At 37.8% G+C, this 24,635-nt stretch overlaps 1 protein-coding gene across 5 annotated transcripts in view; it reads left to right on the top strand.

Annotated features, from left to right (window-relative positions):
* The window catches only part of CADM2 (cell adhesion molecule 2), a 690,911-nt gene that overhangs the window by 532,638 nt on the left and 133,638 nt on the right, over window positions 1-24,635 (top strand). For all 5 annotated transcript variants that reach the window (XR_012621748.1, XM_074813369.1, XM_074813378.1 and 2 more), the window contains one exon: window positions 22,229-22,381. Coding sequence is in view for 4 of the 5 variants with exons in the window: in XM_074813369.1 (XP_074669470.1) it covers window positions 22,229-22,381 (153 nt within the window). In the remaining variant the exon portion in view is untranslated. The remainder of the gene's footprint in view (window positions 1-22,228; window positions 22,382-24,635) is intronic.

The following is a 24,635-nucleotide window of genomic DNA, read 5'->3' as shown; positions in this document are numbered from 1 at the left end:
AATCTTTTGTGGTGCATTGATTCTGGTAGTCTGATTAGCAAAAACATCACCTTGCAATGAAAAATAGAAAATAATGTCTGTTTTATCTTTCTGCTTACAGACTTAAAAGCCAGATAAAAAAGCAGAGATAACGAGCATAGGAAAACCACTTAAATCTAGAATAAATATTGCAATAGATGAATGATACAGACTGATCAAATATTTAGGCAATCAATGGTCCTGTAAATCGTTACTGTGAATTCTGATACACTCTTGCTAGTCCTGCTGGACAAATTATTATTATCCACTTTGTAATGACATAGTACAGTATCTGAAGGGTAAAAGGTTTCCTTAACACGAAGGTTACACCTTATTAATTAGAACTCTGTTTTGTGGTTTGTTTTTTTTTTTTTTCAGCAATCAATGTTCCAGTAAAACCAGGTTCAATTCGGTAGATTGGTAAAACTAGTCCCACAGTCAATTTCAGCACTGCTGTGTTAGGGAAACAAAAACCTAGCAAGAAGTCTTGAAAATTATCTGTATCTCAGTCAGTAAGCAGAGATACTGACTAAGACATGCAGCCAAGGAAAGTACTGTGCAGAAACACCAGCATGGGTCCCAGGAGTGCTATAACCACATCACTATGCTTATGTTACTGCTGCTGAGCCCAGCTAACACAACTGGAGTGGTTTCAGATACCTCTGCCCTATGCCATTAGTTCCATATTAGTTCTGTTATTCCTATTGTGGTACTACACTGTCCACTGCAGAATCACCTTTTGTGGTGACTATACTGCTGTTCCTTATTATAATGCATGCTTTGTCGTGCTTTACTTTGAGACTATTCAGAAGGTCATTAATTTGAGCAGGCACTGCCAAGCACATTTGCGCATAGAAGCACACGTTCATTGTGTATTATATCCTGTTTCCACTTAACTTCTGGATATAGCTTAGCCTAGCTTTCTTTTTTAGTCCAGTCTCATACAGTGGTGTGGTGGGTTGACCCTGGTTGGATGCCCAGTACCCACCAAAGCTGCTCTGTCACTCCCCTCCTCATCTGGACGGGGGAGAGGAAATACAACAAAAGGCTAGTGAGTCAAGATAAGGAAAGAGAGAGATCATTCAACCATCACAGGTAAAACAGACTTAGCTTCGGGAAATGAGTTTAGTTTACTGCCAATCAAAATCAGAGTAGGGTAATGAGAACATAAAACCAAATCTGAAAACACCTTCCTCCCACCTTCCCTTCTTCCCAAGTTTAACTTTACTCCCGATTGTCTCTACCTCCTCCTCCCCAGCAGCACAAGGGGATGGGGAATGGGGGTTGCAGTCAGTTCATCACATGTTGTTTCTGCCAATCCTTTCTCTTCACTCTCTTCCCCTTCTCCAGCACGTGGGGTTCCTCCCACAGGAGACAGTCCTCCACAAACTTCTCCAATGTGAGTCCTTCCCACAGGCTGCAGCTCTTCAAGGACCGCTCCAGTATGGGTCCCTCCCATGAGGTGCAGCCCTTCAGGAACAGACTGCTCCAGCCTGGGTCCCCCACAGGGTCACAATTCCTGCCAGCAAACCCGCTCCAGCGTGGGCTCCTCTCTCCACAGGTCCTGCCAGGAGCCTGCTCCAGTGTGGGCTTCCCACGGGGTCACAGCCTCCTTTGGGCACCCACCTGCTCCGGCGTGGGGTCTCCACATGCTGTGGTGGACATCAGCTCCACCACTAACATCCATGGCCTGCTTCACCATGGGCTGCACTACAGGCTGCAGGGGAATCTCTGCTCCAACGCCTGGAGCACCTCCTCCCCCCTCCTTCCTCACTGACCCTGGTGTCTGCAGAGTTGTTCCTTTCATGTATTCTCACTCCTCTCTCCCACTGCAGCTTCTGTTGTGCAAGTTTTTTTACCCCTTCATAAATTTGTTATCACAGAGGTGCTACCACCATTGCTGATGGGCTCAGCCTTGGCCAGTGGTGGGTCCATTTTGCAGCTGGCTGGCTCTGTTGGACATGGGGAAAGCTTCTGGCAGCCTCTGGTGGAAGCCTGTAGCACTGCCCCCCACCCCCCTCCCCCCCCCGCTACCAAAACCTTGCCACACAAACCCAATACAGGATGCTATTGATGATATTGAAGTTTTAAGAAATGAATTGGGAATGTCACTTACTTTCCTGAATATAATGAGAAGTTATGTTCTTTAGTTTTTTCCTCTAAATGCTTTCTATATTAATGAACTCAGTGTCTCATGTGCTTGTAGTAACTATCATCTGCATTTTTGAAATAGCAGTAGAAAGTAAAAAGTTTACCTTGTTTATTACAGACTCTGAAGAGACTGGTATAAATTTTGAGATAAGCATCTGCAATTCCTGCCTCTTAGGCATTTTGCTCAAGTCTTGTTTTTCTCAAAGTCTTTTAGTCCAGTTAAGAGCTATTCTCTTCCCAGTACCAGTGTTTGTTTCAGGGTGTTGCATGTGGCTTGTGTGAGTATAATTTCCATTTACTATCATAAAGTTGTTAAGGATGTCACTTTAGCAAAGCACTTAAAATTTTGAGGTAGAAACTTAACTGATCCAATGTCATCTGAGAATCTGTTTATGATGAGGAATGTGTTATAGGAGGAACTACATCTGAACAGTTCTGACTGAGTGCTTCCCTTCTCTGTTATTTTGGTCAAGATCACATTCTTTCATAGTCAGAATAAAGCTACTTTGACAGGAGGCTGACATCAGGGTGTAAAGAACATAGTACTGTCAGGATAACTTGTAATATTTTTAGGCTGCCCTTGAAACCACATATTTGTTTTAATGCTTTCATTTAATTGTTACTGAGTTTCACTATGGAATGTGGCATGGAGAGAGGAGTAATGACATGGTATTGTGGCTGTATATTTAAATGGCAGTCAACATATCATGTTACTGCTTTAAACATGTCAGGCTGAAATGATACAGTGTTATCAGATGATTTTTTATTATACTGTTAAGAATAGCAAGAAGTCCCTGTTTTCTGAACAGAAAATGCAGACAAAATAAGAGCAGATCTTCATATTAAAATGCAATGGTTTCTGTATAAAATTTCTAGGGATGTGCTTGTAAGAGGTGCTGATCTCTTTAAGAAGGCTAACAGCTATACTGCAATAGGAAGAAGCAGTTCAGCTAATGCACACATCAGCAAATTAAAAAAACCCTCAATTCTACTCATGTATTCCATTCACATATTTTACTGTTATCCTGCCCCAAGGAAGACAAGATGGCTGAAACATTGGCAGATTTCTGCACCTGAAATAACAATAAAATACTCTGTTATCACTGGAAACATGTGAGTGGAGTGCAGGGCAAGGGGATGGAGGAAGAGTTACCTGCTGCTAAGTTCGCGGGCTAGACAGGTTTTCTGTATTACTGAAGTAGTAAGACATGATAGAGTGTGCATTTCTGAGCTTTGGGGGGATTCAGGTACTGAAATGTGATGCCAAAGAGAAATAACTTCACCAGCTAGAATAATGTGCCTGTAGCACAGTGGTGCACACTGATACATGTCTTATTATAATATATATAACTGAATTGTAATGCAGTTGTAATACAGGAAAGAGGGGAGTGTTCTGATTATCCTTGACATTATGAATTCTTGTGCCTACATTGGCCAGAGTTAAATATACTGCCAAAGTACAACCTTAAAGCAAAATGATTTGTTGAAACTTGAAAAATATATCTGTTATCGGTCAAAACCACTGAAATAAGGGTGAGGAGGATGCCCTCATTTGTAGTCAGTGAGGAGATCAGAACTGAAACTTCTATCTCAAATGCCATTGTAGCAAACATGGACATATAGCCGTGGGGCTTAAAAACACAGTGAAATGTCTGCTCAGTTCAGCTGTTCCAACCAAAGACTTTCTTCCTGTCCCAGCTGCTGCTGCGCCAGTGCTCAGCAACTGGGAGATGAATAGAGCTGTTAAAACTCAGCTAATTTGTATTTATGTGTCAATAAAAGAATGTTTTCCAGTCCACTCTGGAATGAGAACTGAATCTCCACCTTTCTCGGGTACCTTGCCGTTCCCCTTAATAACAATTTACAGCAAGTGTTAGATGGAAGGAAAAGTCACTGTTGCCATGTGGGGTTAGAAATCGTAGGCTCAGTGAACTAAAGTGACTCCAGACAAGGTCGGACAAACAGCAGCAGATCCTGTGTTTCTCAAGAGTACATTCACTGCTTTGCCGGGGAGCAGGCCAGCCTCACTGGGGAACACACATAATGCTCCTCAGTATTGTGCCTGTCAGTGTTAGTTTCTCTATGAGAGGAATAGTGAATCAGGAACAAAATGCTCTTATTATTGTGTGTATTTGGTTTTAGAAGAGAAGATATCTCTTGGAAATCTTCAAGATGTACCTTGCTAGCACAGGCCTGGGCAACCCCTCCAGCGAAATGAATGAATTGCAAAACAGCGTGGCTCTATTGGGTTCCTTCTCCAATTGTATGAGGTTCTTGAGTAATAAGGCTGAATAATTTGAGTTTTACTGGCATTGCATCCTCACGTGCACACACACATTTATGTAGGGGAAGATTTTGAAAATGCTGTCTTCTGTGTTTTTAATAACACAGACTTCCCTGTTGAATTATCCTGCAGAACTCTGAAAGATACTTGGTTCGTTTCAGAGTATTTTCTACTGTTTCCTACAAAGTAATCGGGGCAATAACCAAGTAAGTCACTTGTTTTCAGCAACGCCTCATTCTGTAAACTGTTCCTTTTTCTCTCTTTGTAGTTTTACCTGCCTTACAAGATTTATGTGCTAAAATTAAATGGTACTGCTTCAGTGTTATGCTCTATAGAGACCTGTGTCATTTTCCGTTTTTAGTAGTTAGGAGCTGATGTAGCAGGATGCATTTAGGGTTTGTTTTCTGAGACAGCTAAAAATAGAAATGTTTGATAATATTCCATTATTCACCATTATAGTACCTAAGGGACTATGCAAAACTTGGTTTTCTTTTCAACTAAGTTGGATACTTTTCCAGAAGCTGATACAGTTAATAAATTACTAGGGCACTTCAATATCCACAATTATAACTACTAACCATGGATTTTAAAAAGCAATGATAGCTTTAAAAAAGTCATATCAAAAGTTTGTTGAAGATCACAAAGGTAATGTAGAAAGAGGCAATAACAAATAAGCTGCCCCTAAAACCATCAGTACATTTTTCAGAGTGCAAACTTTATGCCTAGGACTGTGCCCATGTCTGTTCTGTCAATCACCAACCTCCTTTTATTAGTCTTATATAGAAGATAAACAACAAGACTGACAGCTTTGTGTCCTTTGGCATTTTTGTGTCACCATCACAGTGTAAGAGGGTATTATGTCATCACTCAAGCCTGTCAGGTTTAGTTTAGTCTGCTGTTTGTCTTAACAATTGTTTTCCTCATTTTTTCCTCTAAGTTGATACACATACCCTGTATAGATTGTATATTGTTGATGTTACTAGAATCCATTTTTCAGACAAGAAATGTCTTCAACCATGGAAATGTTACTCTTTTCCCCTGTACACCAAAACAGAAATTAGAAAAAATAAACATCTTCACTCAATCTGGTCTATACAGAACTTTTCATATCTCATACATTCAAACATCAATTGCATTAATATTACAAGTAACAAAAACTTTGAATGTTTTAAAAAAGCTTTGTTTACGTAAGTTATGTATACCTCTCTTGTGGAATCTGTATAGACTTTGTCACTGTGCATTGATAACTAGTGCCCAGTGTCTAACTTTAATTATATCATTATTATATGATGATATGGAAAGAGAATCTTACCTGGTGCTTGGCTTTTGAAAACAGTCAGGTAGGTGTGGTGGGAGGTTGAAGAGTCAACACTTGGCTTTTGTTAGTGACTTCGTAACACATGATCGTTTAATGCAAACTACAGTTTTTCGTCAGTAGGGAAGCAATAGAGTGGTTCCACAAAAATGCACATGTACCTATAGGAAATGTCTGACTCCAATTACATGTTCAAGCTCTATTGAGAACGTCTGGAAAGAGCAAGACAAATTAAGAGTGGGGTTCTGCAAAGATGCCAAGCTGAAGCAGAAGATACATACGCTAGACATTAGGAAATCCTAATGAGGGGGAATAGAGCCTGGACAAGCAACTGAAGGGAGGTATTTAGTGTTTCTTGGAATTCTTCACGTCTCTCAAAAAGATGGCATTTAAACCAGGTCAGATCTTTCTCACACTGAAACAAAGACACAAGTGGAAGAACAGAGGAGAGGCTGCTTGGCCTAGCCAGTAACCAGGTAGTTAGAGCAGTCACTGATAGTGAGATGGATAAGGAAGGGACAAGTTTTTTAACTGCCACAGTCTCAAATACAAACCAGTAATAAAACCTTTGGTCTAGCAACCTTCTCAGAGAATGTCCTAACCATCTGACCACTGTATTAATGGGCTTTGCTCACACTTTCATTTACTGAAGCTATTCCACTGCAAATATTCACAGTAGGAAGCAGAAAAAAAGATGAGCTAGCAGGTAGGAAACACAGAAAAATAGTGTTCAAGTCTTTGCTTCAATTAAAATGTATTTATATTTATGTGTCTATAATGTGTATTCACACAAAGTAGGACAGTTTCAAAGGAGACTTTTAATGGTAAATGCCCAAAAGTCCATTGGCGATGGCATGCAGATGGTTAAGTGAGCTGGAAATTCTGGCACCTTCCCTTCTGAGCAGGGCCCTCTGACCAGAAGTTTGGGGGTGACAGTGAAGAGGCAGGGTTTGGAAAATCACAGTTTGCCTGCACCTCTCGTGCAAGATGAGATCTAGCAAGTAGCTCTGAGGATTTCTAGTGGGTGAGCTCATTGGTAAAATAAGTGGAGGAGCACCCTGTTTGTGAACTGCCCTGATGCAGACACAGGATCTACCCCCCACCCCCCATGCAGTTAAGTGACCCCGGAGAATTCAGGCAGTTGCTCTTTGGTATTTGTACGTCCTGAGAGGCTTGAGGAACTCAGGAACTCAGCTAGGTACCTGTCATCGCATAACTGAAGGATTTCAGCAGTGCCCAAAGGTCTTCCTTAGGCACAGGGATTCAGTTTCTGATGTTTGCTGTAGTTTTATGTGGTAAGTTCACCCACAACTAGAGCTAGGTACTGTTCCTTAATAAATTGACAGAAATATCAGAGACCAAATAACAGTGCAGAGTTCCAGTGAGCTTCCTGGGTATTGTAGTGGCTTTTCGACATGTCTGTCTCAGTTGCCAAGTTTATTCCAGTAGAGATCACCTTACAAGATGACACTTGATTTACATTATCTGATTTGTTCCATAATGGGGGAGATCAGAGTCGAATCTTTGATTTCATTTTCACAGGGAACAATATATCTTTAATTTTAAAATGGATGATCAGTGACTACATTCATAGAAAAATTCAGGACGTCACTGGCTACCGCAATTCACATTGCAGAGTGGTGTAATCATCATTCCCATCCTATTTTGTCTGTCATAGTCAGTAATGTTTCATCTAGGCTCATCTGTAGCTGTCTGTCTGGGATTTAGATAGACATGCCAGGGCCAGATCCTCAAGTAGTTCCACAGTCTTTTCCCTCCCTTTCCCTTTTTCTGAATTTAAAGAGTCTCCAAGGAACTTTGTCCTCTAAAGTGCTGAAGGAGACAGATGCTTTTTTTGCCCCCTTTTTGGCTTTAATTCACTTAATGTTTTATATCTGTTGGTAGAATTAGGAAGACAGATTTGCATATGAAGATTTCATTTTTTCTCCATCCTCTGGAGATCAACCTGGTTGCAGACTCTGCTAATTATTGGTGTAAAGCTCATGATCTAGATTTTACAGTAGGAGCTTCCCTATGGTCTCCTACGGAACTTTACAGTGCCTTTGAGTTAGTGTTAATCCATATGGCTCTGACTACCCTTCTCCTCCTGGCTGTAAAGTGAAATCTGCCAGTATTCTTAAATTGATAGGATTGTAGTTTTCTGTTCTAGAACTGTTTGATTTTTCTTTTTTTTTTCTTTTTCTTTTTTCTTTTGGTGGCAGTGGTGGGGGATTGTTTTGTTTTGGTTTAATCTATCACTGTTCGGTGATACTTTCCAGGATTCAACTAGATAACATTAAATCAAAAAAAAAAAAAAAGTTACCAGTTTAGAAAACACTAGAGAAAGTATCAGCTTTGAATATTTTTCTACATTTTTTTTAAATGCGGATTTTTAATTAAGCGTTAATAAGTGCTGTATGATTTGATTATTTTTTTCCTGCTCTCAAATGTACCTCTTGGAAATAAAGCACTCCAGTATGATTCTTGACTGTCAAGCACAGAGGGTTCAAAAGCACATTCAGTAAGTCAGCATTTGCAGGTACTTCATGACTGCACCTTTAATAACTGGATTATAGGACTGATTTTTTTGTCTACTAGGGTTTTTCTTAAATAGATTTCTTTGGCTCCAGCTGAATCCTGGTAACACCAGGGGATTGCTGGTCTGGGGAGGAAATATTGTAAATTTCTATCTAAGAGTAACATCCTTTCTCAATGAGGACATTAACCCTAGGGACAGAGGTAGTTTATTGGGCTTTTCAATAACCTTGAAGAGCTAAATTGCCAGAGCTTCCAAAACTCTGTTGCTGTTGTTATTATTTCTGACCATGATGCTGTAATTCGGTGTTGATAAAAAAGTTTTCTTGGGGTGCTCAAGCTTGTGGTATCCTACAAGTAGCAAAAGCAGCTGAAAACAGATCACAACCATCTAGAACACGATCCTGGAGCATGCAAGAGCTTATCCACACATACTCACCATGGATGTCTGGCAGGCTCCCTTCTCTCCAGCTCCTCCTTTTCTATTCTAACTGGAAACATTTTTACTGATGCAATCAAAGGTTTTTAAATGCTTTGTTGTTCTGGGAAAGACATGTTCATGGGAGGGCCTACTCAGAACAGCACTCACTTCCCAAAGAGATCACATTAATCTGTCAACATTTTAACAATACCACGTAAGACTTATTTCTGTGGATGGATGGTCCTCAAACAGTTGTCTTCAGTACTGTTCAGCTTGTCAGGATATCAGTTGTTAATGATAAGAAAACAATTTAAAAGCCAAAAAGGAGGAGAAGAATACTTGAAAACTTATTTTTGTTTTATTTTTCTGTAGTATTATGATACAGGTAAAAGCTCTATGAATCAGAGAATCATAGAGTAGCTGAGGTTGGAAGGGACCTCTGGAGATCATATAGTCCGACTGCCCTGCTCAAGCTGGATCAGCCAGAGCAGGTTGCCTCAGACCGTGTCCAGTCAGGCTTTGAATATCTCCAAGGATGGAAACTCTACAACATCTCTGGGCAACCTGTGCAGGTGTCTGACCACCCTTACAGCAAAATAATTTTTTCTATGCTTAAGTTGAATGCTCTGAATTTCATTTTGTGCCCATTGCCTCTTGGCCTGTCAGTGTGCACTATTGAGAAGTGCCTTGCTCCATCTTCTCTACTTCCCTCATCAGATACTTATAAACATTGATGACATCCCTCTAAGCCTTCTCTTCTCCAGGGTGAACAGTCCCAGAACTCTCAGCCTCTCCTTATATGATAGGTATTCCAGTCCCTTAATCACCTTTGCAACCCTTAGCTGTGCTCACTCAATATGTCCTTGTCTCTCGTGTACTGAGTAAACCCAGAACTGGACACAGTAGTTCAGGCCTGGCTTCCCCAGTGCTGACAGAGGGGAAGGATCATCTCCTTGGACCTTCTGACAAAGTTCTTCCTAATACACCTCAGGATGTTGATAAGTGTAATGTAATTTAAATTTGCAATTGTTACATTTTTGCACATCTGTTACAGAAAAGATTAAGTGTACTTTGGAGTTTATATTTGGAAATATAAAGAAATAATTTTATCTACTCTTCCTTTTTAAAGTGTTAGTAATCAGTATTCCCGATGTGTATTTCGTATTCAATTGGTTTAGTCCATTCTTATTTTCTCTTTTCAGTGGCCTCATTCTCATAGAGAAATTATCTATCACACAGAGGAAACAAATTTAACTACAGAAAATGGGAAAAGCATTATTAAGAGAAATGACAACAGGTTTTTTTATCGATTAAAGGTTGATGGGGAGAAGAGGAAGAGACTAGATGGAGGAACAAGTGGAGTCAAAGACAGCTTATTCCAAGGATTGGCGACACCCACATATGTCTGCAGTCAGGAAAGATTTCAAAGAAAAAGAGGGAAGGAAGAGGAATAAAAATTTAGAAAGGATGGGATCACTAATGCAGGACAAATATTGTCTGTTGGAAGATAAACATATATTGAGTATACTAAAGGCTGTTATAGGGGAAAGAAATTTAATATAAAATTTAATTTAGTAAGTTTTGGTTGAAGAATTTGGAAACACCCTGATTAAAGAAGGGCAAGAGGAGGATTTGAGGAAAGCATCAAATTGGCAAACAGAGTTTGCAAGCAAAGTGGAAGACAGAAAAAAAACCCGTTGCTTTTGTTGAAAGTGGTAGTGTTAAAATATCATTGTGTACCAGAGGAAGCGGTTTTGATATCTGTAATTTTTCCAGAACTGTTGAGTCTACCAGGAGTTGAGTAAGATGGGAAAGGAGATTCAGGTGTATAGACAAGAGGTTTATTTTTCTAATACTTTTTAAAATAGAGGTCTTACATTTTGTGCCTGAAGAAGAGGAAAAAGTAGTTTATTGCTTGATAAAAAGGAGTTAAATGAATCAGCTCTGAAGAGAAGAGAGAGAAGGAGGAATCAAGGACACAGTATAATTAAAATATTATAACTTAGATAGCAAAAACATTCATGTATCCAGTGTTGCAGATTGTTACTGCAGCACTCTTTATTACATCCGATGCTGTGAACTTATTATCATCCAAATGTGCAATTAATGTCCTTTGACGGGCACTTTGTCGACAAGTCCAAGAAAGAGTACAGTAACATTCACTGCCCTGAAGGCCAAATGCCTCCTTTGCTTGTGCCATGTCTCAATCAGCTTGTGAAGCAGAATTGGAAGTCACTCTTGATCCATTATATACAATTCAGTAGTACACAGTAAATTCAGAAATTCTTTTTAGACTGTATCTCCAATACTTAAGTGATTTACAGTCTATTAAAAACAGCCACAAAAATCAGTCAACATCGGAACTACTCCTAGCAATTTTTAAATACTCAATGCTTCCTTTCGTATGACAATCATGATGTACAAATCTATCCTTCAAAAGTAATAAACTGAAGACAGATTAGTTGTGGTGGTCTCTTAGTGAGTCTTCAGGCTATACCAGTTAAGAAAAGTGCAGTATGAGAACCAATATTATTAATCATCTATTGCAACTGTGATTAATGACTTCAATCCTTTACCTGTTACTACAGTTTGCACTGCAGAAAGAAACAACCAGAAGAATATTTTTCCCCAACTCTTAAAAAAGAAAATCCCTGCAATAAACGTTTAAATGAAAAAAATAGCATGCATTCAGCTGTTTTTTGTTTAGACATATATGTTAAGCATGGACAAGTTTCTTCTGGTATGCTCAAATACATCTGGTGTATGTGAATGGTCCCAAAAATGTCAGATATTAGGGATAAATGCTACCAATGGTAACATGATTCCATACATCTATTACTGTCAGTATCTACTGTTTGTTAAATAATTAATTTATTAATAGTAGAGTTTTTATTCAGTGCAGCTATCAGTACTTAGTATGCTGTTGTATTTCAAATATTTGTTTTATTTTTCCAAATTATATTCCTTAGTACTTGGTGAATATGTCTGGCCACCACTCTGGGTTCCAGATATTGTATTGCTGCCCTTGTGAAGTCACCACATTCTTGGAATATAAGCCACACAAGAAGCATATTTGCAGAAACTAGGTATAGCCTGGAAAAGCTAATTTTTCTCTTTCTCTGTTTTCTTTTTTTTATTGACTATAAAAGGGAGAGACAGGCAGCTTCTTCTGATGGACTCAAATCTGAAGCCTCCATGAGGGAGATAATCTCTTAGGAATAAAGAATAATCTTTGTGAATATTCACGAAAGGCGTTTTTTTTGTTGGTGTTTCAGGATTGGTCACATTCCTGAATTTTGTGATATGCAGATTCTTTACCCCAAAAACATCTGGAATCACAAGATCACAGAATGCTTCACATTGGAAAGGACCTCTGGAGGTCACCTAGTCCATCTTTCTTCTCCAACTATGTCCACTTAGATCATGTTCCTCAGAAAATTAGAGGTCTAGAAAGTTCTGCTGACAGTTTTTTTTCCTTTGAATTTGGGTTAAGTTCATGATTTGCTGTTTCTTCATGCTAAACAATCCCAAGCTTATCCTTGTATGAGAGATGCTCCAATCCCTTAGTTATCTGTTTCCATCACCATGTCTCACTAACAGTTTCCTTCACAGCACACCTGCCTCTGGAAAACTAAGACAAATCCCACAAAAGGGGAAGCATCTGTGTACATGTGGTTGAAAGGCAGATTGCCTGCTTCTAGGCTATATGAGAGACATCATAAAACTTTAACGGGCTCTGTCATAAAAGATGTTAAAACCACCAAAGAGCTTTCTGAGAATCCTCTCTGGAATTGCACTAGACTCATCTCAGATCTCTCCTGATACTTTGTTCCATATTTCAATTCTCTCAATAGTGAGATCTGCAAGCCATCACTAACACCACTACTATCTTCAGTATTGACATATACATTAGTATTTGACTCTACATTGGTACTAGAATCAATTGCTAGATTGATTACAGGTACACTCATCAATTGTTGATGATTTCTTTGCTGTTTTGTTCAGGTTCTATAATATTTTCAAGGCAGTGACCTGTTCTTAATTGGCCTCTGGCGGAAGCTGTCTTGCTCCACTGACTGCAGCAGGAGTTCAGGGAGTCTGACTTCTTAATGTAGTTAGGATGAATGAGTATACCTACTGCATGTCTAGCCAATGTAGCTATCTGCTACATGAAGAACGATGCTAATTTATGTATCTTCATGAATGATCAAAAAGTGCCAAAAGAAGAGGGACATCTTGCAACTGTTCTCACTTAGAGAGAGATCTCTCTTAGATCATTATGAAGTGAGAAAGTCTCTCCAAATTCTGCTGAGATAATATGTTTGAACAGGACCACACTCTTTAGAAATTGGAAGTCTGTGGCTTTCCAAGAAATATGAAGGAATACCATAAACATGACTCTACCGTGAATATTACTCCTTTATGCCACTAAAAATATTTTCAGTATGATGGGATCATTAAGTTTGGCTACTGAATGAGCAGAACTGTGATGTCACCATCTACAAGGTTAGAGAAATACAGGTATATTTGAGTTCTGCAGCTTCCTTAAGACATGGTCAGCTGCAGACATATGAAAAATGCATTGCACATGGGCAGGTTTGAGGAGAAACTGGATTTCCAGCAGACCATAAAATTTGGCCGAGTTGTTCTATGTTCCCTACCTTTTAGGATTCCTTGCATCTAAAGCTGAAGTGCTTGAGGGTCACCAGCAGTGACTGTAAAGGGCAGTCTCTTGAAGAGGAAAAAGTGAGTATACTGTAACTGATATTCTTCAAAATACATAGACTGTCTTGGTAGAGTTATATGTTGTTTGGCTAGACAGTTTTCAATACCTAAACAAGCATAACTCTGCCTTGGTCAGCAATCATTTAAGTACTGTTAATGCAATGATTAGTATCAACATCAGTAGCGTGAGGAGAAATTGCCTGGTCTGGTCTTCACAGAAATCTGTGTAACTTTGTTTTAGTTTGCAAGAGGATTAGTATTCATCCCTTCTACTTCAGTGATGTCATTATCTCATATTTCTCACTTACAATGAACTCTCACTTAACATACTGTTTTGTGTTTTCAGTATTACCCTCAAAATTATAGAAAAAAAAATTATTTTTCTAACTTCTATTAGTATTTTCTTAAGTAGGTGTGGACTGTTATTACAGCTCTCCATTGCATTATTTTCATTTTCATAGTATTACTTATGCAGTAGTATTCCATCAGTAGACTTCCAGAAATTACCTTCCCAACTGAGAGCCTGTTTATATCTGTAATTTACAATATATGACACAGTATGATGTATGCAGTTTTGGAATATTGTAGCATTATTTTTTCCTTTTACCATAATTGCTAGGATCAGTACAACCCAGAGCAGGATTCATCTTTTTAGAGTGGTGCTGCATTTGAACATACAGTTAAATAATTTCCTCTGTAATACTCAAGGCTTCTTTCCTGCATTACCGCTTTCAAAATATCAGTCTCCAACTTGGTATATAACATTGCCAATTACTTTTATCTATTGAATCTCATTTATTTTAATTCTGTCCATCACTAACCTTGCCAGATAATTTTGCAATTTTAATTTTTGCAGCTGCGTATTTGAGAAGTATGATTTTTTAAGATTTTCTAGGCTACCATGCTGTGGCACATGTCCAGGTGCATTAGTATAATAGGAAATCTTGTAATTCCCCATTGCAGAAGGAACCAGCTGAGAAGACCTTGTAAGACAGCATTTCATCCTGATTATTGTGATTTTTGTTTTATTTTTTTGGAGGTACAGTTAAACATTATTCCAACACAATAAAACAATAAAGCATCTTCATAGTTCAAAACCTGTGTATTTTGGAAGGATTTGAAACTTAAATTTCTTATGTGAAAGTGAGGCAGCCCTCAGACCTCCTAAGACAATAAGTGTCGTCCTTATCATTCTCAAAAGACAAGCAGAACAAAAGTGCAGTGCCTCTTTAATACCAGAAACAGGCATTATAAACACCCTAGAAGTCAAGTTCTTCTCTTTTTGCATGTTGTCATGTTTCCTGAATGCTCTGAAAAAGAGAGAAACTGAAGAGAATACAGAAAATTATTGTGAGAGAAAATGTAGCTCAGTGCAGAAAATCTGGCATGAAGGAAAGTTTTACCGTATTTATTCCATTCATGAAAGGCATATAATCATCCTGGCCTTCTTTTGTCAGTTGGCAGCAGTTGGAGAAACCTCACTTAGCAGATGTGTTCAAGACTGTAAGTCATTGTAAGTCACCTTCAACTGTTTTTGTTTTATCCAGATTGCAGGAAAAAGAGAATTGTTGTCGTTTCACTGAAGAAATTACCTTGCTGTTTGGATTTTCCTCACAAGCATCTAAGGCTGTTCTTTAAATACAGCCCGCCCTGATAAATAATAGATAGCGTTGTACGGACAGGTTCGGGGTCCCCAGTGCTTTGGCCTTTTCAAGGCAGTAAGCAAGCACAGAGAAGACGCCTCTGTTAGTGATACTGTCAGCACCTCTTCTAATGAATGGAGTTTGCTGTACTCCTTGACATGTGCATTATCCAACACGCAAACAATCTGAAAAATATAAAAGGGAGAAAGCAGTTTGCTGTTGAACATTCTTGTCTAAATAAGCTAATCAAATATTTCAGCAGTATTTCCCAGCTGAAAACAATCTCATCTTTTCTTATTAGATTGCAAGCCAGAGCATAAAGTTGAAGATGACCAGATGATTAGAGGTAGAAGAAGTACATATCTGTTGACCCCATTGTTTCTTCCTTTTGATTACCAAGTACTTTAGAAGGGTTCAAAGAGAAATAGAAATGCACTGGAATGAAAGTATAACTAATCTCCAAGGATTGTTATGTTGTTCTTTCATTTCGAAAACCTTACTTAACAGCTTCTATGAAACTCAGTGAAGCCCTGAATTTATTAAGTACATGAACGGGTTAGAAAATTCAGTGCAGTTGAAGTATCCACAGTATCTGAGTGACACAAAACTGTGACTCTGTTTGGAATGTCTGTTTGAACTCATCTGTGTTGCTAATCACTCTCCTAATGAGGAAAAAAATCATCATGTTTCTGTAAATTGGCCAGAATACTGTTCCACAGCCAATTAGCCGAAGACCTGTCCACAGTATTGTGACCTTCAGTTTTCGTTATTTCCACTAATTTTACTTAGAAATGATGTCACCTTTAAAGGACTCCAATGCTACATACGTCAGCCAATCTAATAGGTTACATAGAAACTTCTAATATATTACCAAGTGCTTTCCCCTCTAAATTAGCATTACCTGTGAAAGTAGACTTAATTTCAGTGTTTCTGTCCCAGGTCTGAAATCTGTCGTGACTGATTAAGCGATCATCTATCTTTCTGACCTTTGGACTCTGTTGGAATCATGACCAGCTAGTAATCAAAGGAAAAGTGATAGTTTCACAGATGCAATGCTGTGGAGTTCATTTCCAGCGAGAGGTAAAACTGGCCTCACCACATGCAGAAATAGAAATAGAAAACATGTGATCATTAAATACCCAAACTGCCACCCTAGCCTTGTATCCCTCCTTGTATGAAAACAATCAAATTGCATGACTTGAAATGAAAGAAGAAGGAAATGGATTTTCTTTCCACATACAAATAATTGAGAAGTTTAAAAATATTAGGACGTCCAGATACCATGCAAGTACCTACTAGATAGGTTAGGCATCTAATAGAATAACTGCCTGTCAGTTGGAAATGGGTAAACTGTTCATACAGCAACAGACTAATGAGTACATTATTTTTCTAAAGGAAATTCAAATGTTTTGAAAAGAAGTATGAATGCTATAGAAGACTAAACACAGAATAACAATAATAGTTTGGTTTTATCCATTTACTCCCCATCTTTTTTTTTTATTTCACTGATGGTGGTGGTGGTGGTGGTCTGTGGACTGACAGATTTTGATGCACAACTATAAGCAAGTGCTGTAGATCATCCCTATAGGCATCTTGGTATATTGAATTCATTAGGATCAAAGCAAAAGGCCTTCTCAAGTATATCCAAGTATATCCGGAAGCACAATATAAATCCCTTTAAATCTATTTCAGACTTGATGATGGTACTGCATTCAGAAGGTTGGTATCTGAAAATCAGAGGGATTGTTTCAGTTTCACTAGTATTACATTTCTGGGAGTTTAGCACGACCTGTAGAGTATCAGAAATCTTTCTGGTTCCAACTAATGGTTACATTATTCCCATGACAGAGGGAACAGCTCTAACATAAGGAAGAAAATTTTCTTGAGTGAATCCCAGGATGGCAGCATATGTCAAGTTAGTATTGTCAAAACATCTGCAAATTACTCTGGAGGATTTAGGGGGTTTGTTGTTTGTTTTTTCCCCATTCTTCAAATATATGACTCAAAATACTAATAAGATGTAGTCATTTTAGAGAAATAAGATTAGAGATGCTGCTCTATGGCTACTACAGGTAACAGGTCGAGCTGCCTTTTCTGCCCAGTATGAAATGTGGATTATTTTTTTTTTTGCATGACAGTATGAATTTCAAAGTTTCTTTTCTCTCTTTGATATAGTTCCTATTGCAGGATTTCACTACATGACTACATTATGTTATTTTGTAAGAAATGAGGTACAGCTTTTTGTGACTGTGAACAAGGAGACTGGTTTATTGCAGTGGTCATCAGTCTCAACAATTGCTAATTAATGCAACTGAAATACATAACTGTAGCTTTTACTCACAATAACCTAAACTCTGCAGATTATCAAGGTTGCTTGTTTCTGTGTCAGAAAACATTCTGAAAGGAATTCTTTTCCACAGAAAAAGAGAATGACAGGTAAAATAAATGAAGTGTGTCTGCTTAAGAACAAGTATTTTATGCATAATTATTTCATACCTTGCAAATTGACTACATCATATGTGCCTGGGAATTGCAGAAAACTGAAATAATGTACTTAGGGCATATTGGAATCAGCTATATAATTATATTTCTTGTTGCATTTTATATTTTTTATAAGTGCTTGTGACATAAGAATCCAGGAAGGAGACGTCAGTGGTGGTATTCCTTGTTACTGTTTTGGCATAGGTGCATTTCCCAGAAGTCAAGTACCTATTCTGTTTATTTGCCCTTTTGCTAACATCTCTGTATCATGCAAAAATGTAGGTATGCAAACTACTAGTAAGGTAATGATTCAGGAATGTAGTTGAAAATCCTCAGGAAGAGGCCAAAAAGGGTCTGTTTGGCTTCTAACATGGTGAAATGGAAAAAAGAAGGAGTTTCCAGAGAAGGTTCTGAAAGAGCAGACAGAGGTAGGAGGGAGTCTAGGAAACTAAGTGAGGACAGAGCTTTTTGGAGTCTTTAGGGACAAAGCTTTCTTTTCTGTGCTCACCTGGCTGTCTAGTCACTACCGCAGTACAACTAATAAATAGTATTCAGAAACTACCCGTGGAATACAAATGAAGCTATTAGTATAACCTTCTTAAAAAGTGGAGGAATAAATACTGTCACCTAAGTACAATACAGCAGCTGTATTTTAGTATGAGACACTTTAAAAAGAAGCTTGGAGTTTCCTGTTAACTTTTGTGGGGAGCTAGAAATATTTACTGCTGTTTGTGTCGAACAATGCATGGACATTTCAGTATATAGGAAATCTGTTTATTTGTGTGTACGAAACTACAAATTTCCTCAGAATGTCCCCATACGTCTTCTACTTTTTATTTTCAGCTGTTAATTAAATAACAGAATGTTTTATATCTTATTTTATAGTACTTTATTTGAACGACTGTAGTAGACCTCGAGTTGGCTTGAACCTTGTGGTAAAACTGCCCTGTTTGGGGCAATTCTCACTTCAAAGAAAGACCAGTCAAAAAGCTTATAGAAAGCTTTTGAATCTTTAAATAAAGAATAATGTACTAGATGAGATCGCTCTTTAAACAAGTAGAACTCAGATCTGCTGAAAGAGATTGTATACAGAGTATTGTAAATAAATCTCCTTCCCATCCACTAGCTCCTTGAGGAGTATGTCTTCTCCTTCAAGATTTTGCTTGCCAGTTGATACCTTTCAGTGCTGGCTTCTGCTCAGGCTCCACAGGCTTCTTTGCTCCATCAGCCAGGCTTGGCAAGGGTTTACTCTCTGCTGCGTGTAAGATCCCTCCTCCACTAGGTCTCCATGCCTGGATATTGCTACTGGTTAAAAGTACTCCTGGCTTCTCCAGTGTCACTGACTGGTCATTTGCTGCCCAAGGGAGCAGTCATCCTCTCCCAGGGGGTTCCCCCTACCCCAGGGTGTGGGACCCTGGACTAGACAGTTAGGAGGCCACTTTTTCTCTGATCCAACTTCATCCTTTTAGCAAAATATACCTAACACAGAAAATGGAAACAAACCAGTTCTTGGCATCCATCACAGCTATCAATTTCATAAGAGGAATTGGGTGTCTTTCTAAACAGATATAGATAAGGATATAGACATAGATATAGGAATAAAGTTTGAAAATAAGATTCTAAAAAGACTCCATGTAATTGCTAGCCTTGTGTAAGCAATAGCAGTAGAGTTTTCTCATTGGTTTGCTCTGAAATCTGTGTAGACAGGAAAGGTTACAGATGTTTAGGTTTGAAATTGATGGCACAGATATTTAATTGCATTTAGACTTAGCACTTATAAAAATGTTTCTGACAAACAGCTTTCCAGCAAAGGAGTATTATGTTGGTGCTATTTGCAGCATTTTTTGCAAAGGCTCTGTGTTGGTATTTCCATTACAAAACTCTTTCTTTTTGTTCTTTCAATAAAAATTCACTCCAGGCTGAAACATAGAACATCTGATCTCAGCTCTTGATCAGTGGTTGTTTTTACCAGTTTTGCAGAAAATTGACTGAGCTGAGGTTTCTATGTTGTACAAAGGTTAAAAAAGGTGTGGAGGGGAGGAAATGAGGGAGGAGAGCAGTAGGAATGTAGTTGATGCAGGTGGTTTGTATTTCAATTGGTTTTTTCTCTACCAGCAGGATCGAAATGGTGTGCTATTGGCATCATCTGTAGACCATTTGTGCTCTACTGGAATTCATGACAGTTCTTTTTAGTGCATGAAATTCTGCACATTGTCCCATCTATAGGAAAATATTTCAATAGCTAGGTAAATCTTTATCATGATGCAGTAGCGATTGAAAATTATTTAAAAAAAAAAAAAAACAATGTAAGATGATATACTGCATTATTTTTTAAATTATTTCTGATTAACGGGTGGCAAAAATCACCCCTTCCAAATTACGGGGTGCTGAACATTTTTTTGCTCATTTTTTTTTGTATTTGCTGTGCTGTTCTTCCAATTATATATACGTGTGGTAGTAATCAAACCATTTGGAAGCACTGGATTAAAAATAATTTTTTTTTGAAAGGTCAGTAATGTGAATTATGGATGTGTTTAAGGGTCATTTAGATGAGATGTTGGGGGATATGGTGTAGGGGAAAACTTTGTAGAGTAGGGCTGATGGTTGGACTCGATGATCCCAAGGGTCTTTTCCAACCTGAATGATTCTGTGATTCTGTGAAATAAGCTATCATTCCTACATCTGCTCAGTTTGCACCTGACTAGAATTGAAAAGCTGAAAAATTAATTCTGAGTCCCCATCTATTTCCTCAAAGATAGCAACAGCTTTACTGTTGTGAGGACTTTTGGCTAGTAAAGCCACAGTCATCAGCTTTGCCTGCTATTCTGGGTTGGTAGAAGCTTGCTTCTATGTACATTTTGTTTTCTTGATCTTGTTTTCTTGGCTGTTATGTCAGCATATTGGTATATACATAGCTTTTAATTTTGTGGGTTTTGTTTTGCTTGCTTGTTTGCTTTAATGTTGCACGTATTTTCCATCATTATATGCGTTTTATATCATATGGTACATAATTATTTATTTCTTGCTGTGGCTGGCCAGAAGATGTCTCAGTTATGTTTGGAATGTGTCCACTGCACACAATCTCAGTCACTTCGATGTGCCTTGGAGCAGTTCATGGCATGCTTATATGTTAGGTCTGCTTAAACTGTCACCTTTCAGTCATCAGACCCTGCTAAGAATAAGTCAAGCTTTAGCTGGCCTACTGTAAAATAATCAGTAAATTCAGCTTGAGATCACTGTAAAGAAACCTGAATGGTAGCCCTAGAAGACAACAAATTCAAGTGACATTTTTGCTGAATCTTCATTGTAGCTGCTTGTTTTGGTGTAAATCTTCCTGTATTGACAGCACTGAGAGAACCTTGCAATGGGGCAGAAACATCTAGATTTAGTAGCACAAGGACCACAGTAAAGCTTTCTTTTTATCATTGGAAGATACAAATGTTAGGAGAACCAAATCTAAGAGCCTTTGGTGACTTTAGAAGGAGGCGAGTGAGAACAGCGTTAGTGACTTGAACATATTGGTTCTTCTCACAGATCAAAGCATAGCTCTCCCAGTAATTACGGTAGTCCCATTTTACTCTTGGCTTTCAGAGGCTTACTATAAAAATAGATTCACTGAAGATTCAAATACTGTCAGGTCAAAGATTTGAATCTGAAAGTATACAGCAAAACTTTGTGAGTTACAGAGGCTTTTTAATTGTTCACTTAGGAGAATTACAGTGTTTACTTACTTATGATACTAGTATTTCTATGCTGTGGAAGGACTTGGTTAATATATGTAGATTCCTGAAATAGCTTTACTGCAGAGAAATGGAATGTTTGGGAATGTTTTGACTGTTTCTCAATAGAGGATGTGGGTTAAACTAAATATAGGCTTTAAAATACTTAAAATTTTAAACCATTAGGAAAAGTGACATTTTGAATTTAAGTAAATCTACCTGCTCCTCTTCCCTCACTGGTTTCATGCAAACAAAATTTTGTTAGGAAGGATTTTCTGATAGAAGATCAGTCATAAGCAAAAAAGTAAAGCCACTATACTCAATTACCTCAAATCTTTAAATATATTACATATGCATGTAGAATTGAAACTTTCAATGTATTCATAATAGAAAGTACCCTTATAGCATTCAAGAAATCTGATATTCCAGTTCAATATGAGTAGTAATGGACATGAGAAAAATCTGTAGGCAAGCTATGCAATGCTAGACTTCTTATTTGAAAATATAGTTTGTTAACAGGATTATCAATATTACCCACATTTGTAAATGCATGAAAAAGAAAATGGTTTTAGGAAGGAGTTATTTTAGGCACTGAACAAAGCTGCTGGGGGGCAGAGATCAAAGTCAATGTTGGGTTTTTTTAGAGGAAGATCAAAGGTAAATGAAGTCCCTCAGTTTATATGCAAGTTTATATGCATAGGTTTATATGCATAGGTTTATATGCAAGTCACTCAGTAAACTGTTCAGAAACTTGCTGAACTCTTGTCCTGTATTCCACAGACAAAACAAACCACTATGCATAAAGACAACTGTGTCCATCTCCCTGTATCCTGGGGCGTGATTTCACTAGGCTACTTCATAGAGCCTCTTGTGTGACATATCACACTTTGTTAATGTGCTGTTTCCTACCTTATAACATGAATTTTTGTTTTTCAGCTCTGAGGGACAACAGAATTGAACTGGTCCGAGCTTCCTGGCATGAACTGAGTATCAGTGTCAGTGATGTGTCTCTGTCGGATGAAGGGCAGTACACCTGCTCTTTATTTACTATGCCTGTCAAAACTTCCAAGGCTTTTCTTACCGTTCTCGGTAAGTATAAATAGCTGAGCATAAAGAAGCAAGTGTTAAACTTCTCAGGCTTTGGCAAATTATGATAAGAATGAACTTTTCTAAAGCTTGACAGAAGATAAATGTAAATGTCTGATCTTGTTTCCCTGAAGTTTATTGTTTCATATTGCTGTGCTGAAAAATAACATGCCTCTTACTATTTGTGCTGTGGCAGAATAATGAATTGGGGGAGCACACAAATACCATAGTATGAGTGCTTCATAAAATGGACGTAACCTCTACATCCCAAGCACCCAAATTGTGAAGAAGGTGCCTGTGTTCATCTCCTAACAATGTATTGTATAGGGCAAAGGGGAGAAAATCAGAAAGCATGAAATCAAAACGGGCTTTAGAGCTTTATCGTTTTTTCTTAGCTGTGCATTTTCTTCGCTCATTCTGCTTTCTTTTTTTGTCTATAAAGTGCGTATTTCCACTGGGTTTGCTGCTTCTTTTATGTTTTATCCTCTAAATGCTCTGCTGTTTTCCCCAAAGGTTATAGATACACATAGAAAAGCAATAGATTTTGAGAGATGCCCAGGAAATAAAGTTTCTGCTCAAAGCTTTATATGATTCTATGAATGTCAGTAGCCCAATCAGCCGAAATTGCTATAGTTCATTGAAACACACCTGCGTACCTAAGAGGTTATATGATTTTAGAGATTGATTTTTATTCTTTTCTCTTTTTTCTGTCCCTGAACTTGACTCTTTCTTTTTGTTTTATTTTTATATGTAGACAGGCAGACAGTTGAATTTAATAGGACTAATGTAAGATGTTCTCTGTGCCAGTAATATTCACATTAATCCAGCCAGGGAATTGGTTTTGTGCATAGGATATGAAATACATCTCCCTTTCAGTCCCTGTGAGACTGTTTTACAAAAATCTTCACAAGTTTGCCATTAAAGACAAAAAATACCCACTCAAAGCAGAATATTCTGGAATAACAACTGCCTACAGTTAATCTTCTTTTCTGTAGAGGTATCTCATGATCTAAACAATAGATGAGTAGACCAGTTCAACCTTTTAAATAGCAGAAAGTCATAGAAAGGTATTACAAATACAAAAAAAATCTAGCCAATATTTATTAACCAAAGTAATGTGATTTTTCACAGTCCTTTTAGTTTTACCTTCATTTTGGGGGGAAGGTTTCATGAAATTTTCCCAACATCACCAATTTAACTTCCAAGAAAGAAAGCTGCAAGGTTTAAGATGCCTGTCATTTTTCACTTTGTATTTGTAATTTTCTATTTCAAAGTAACATTTTAAACTCTTGGAACATTTTCTATCTGAAAAGGGGATATTTTCCATTGAAATGTATTACATCTTTTAATCAGATAAACTATCCTTTTATGTACTAATAATCTCTTTATTGACTGCTCTGTTATGGATTAGAAGATTTAAGTGTCAAGGTATTATAGTAGACACCATTTTCTGTCCTGAAAGAGAGGAGTGGATTTATTACAGAAGTGTACTATGTAATAGGTACTGCTGCTTGGTTTTTATGTACATAATCTGTCATTTCAGAAAAGAGATGTAAACAAACCAAATTGTGAAATACAGGGCACAGGATCAATTACTGTGACTGATCCCTTTATCTAGCCACAAATATGAATGCATCAAAGCACTGCAGATGCAAGTTATAACAATGACATTTTCAGAGATTTTAAAATTACGGTCATCAGTATCACTTTAAAATAAGTTATTCTTCTATTTTCAGAAGTCAAATGGATTTATACATGTAGTGATCAAATTTTTTCCCAATTCTCTTCATAACTGTTTTTTTAAACCTTCCATGGTTCACTGAAAAACAACTATTTCCCAATTTAATATTATGTGTATAGTATGTCATGATCATACGACCTCCTCCAAAGAACTTGGATTCAGCTGAAGAATTCTCCATAGCCAGTGGAACTGTGATTATTCCTATTGTTTCTTTGGTTATGTGTTCGCTGAAGAGAAAGTAACTCCTGTATTTATTTTCATCCTCCCTTTTCCCTGGATTTTGTATTAAAATCTTCATAATTCATGCTTAAACATCTGTTCTGAAGTTAGATCAGTTCAGCTTTTTGTTGCCAGTTACATTTTATTTTCACAGGTGTACTTCTAATATACTTTGTCATCCTGCTTGCTGCGCATACCAGTTTCAACCTTGTAATAGCAAGTCAGACTAGACCTGCATGCAGAATATACATAGATAAGATAGTTTTAAAAATACATTTCCCTTAGAAAACTAGATAA

This window comes from Strix aluco, chromosome 2 (genome assembly GCF_031877795.1).
Source record: "Strix aluco isolate bStrAlu1 chromosome 2, bStrAlu1.hap1, whole genome shotgun sequence".
NCBI lineage: Eukaryota > Metazoa > Chordata > Aves > Strigiformes > Strigidae > Strix > Strix aluco.
Note: the sequence above shows the minus strand (reverse complement) of the source record. Positions and strands in the feature narration are given on the sequence as shown.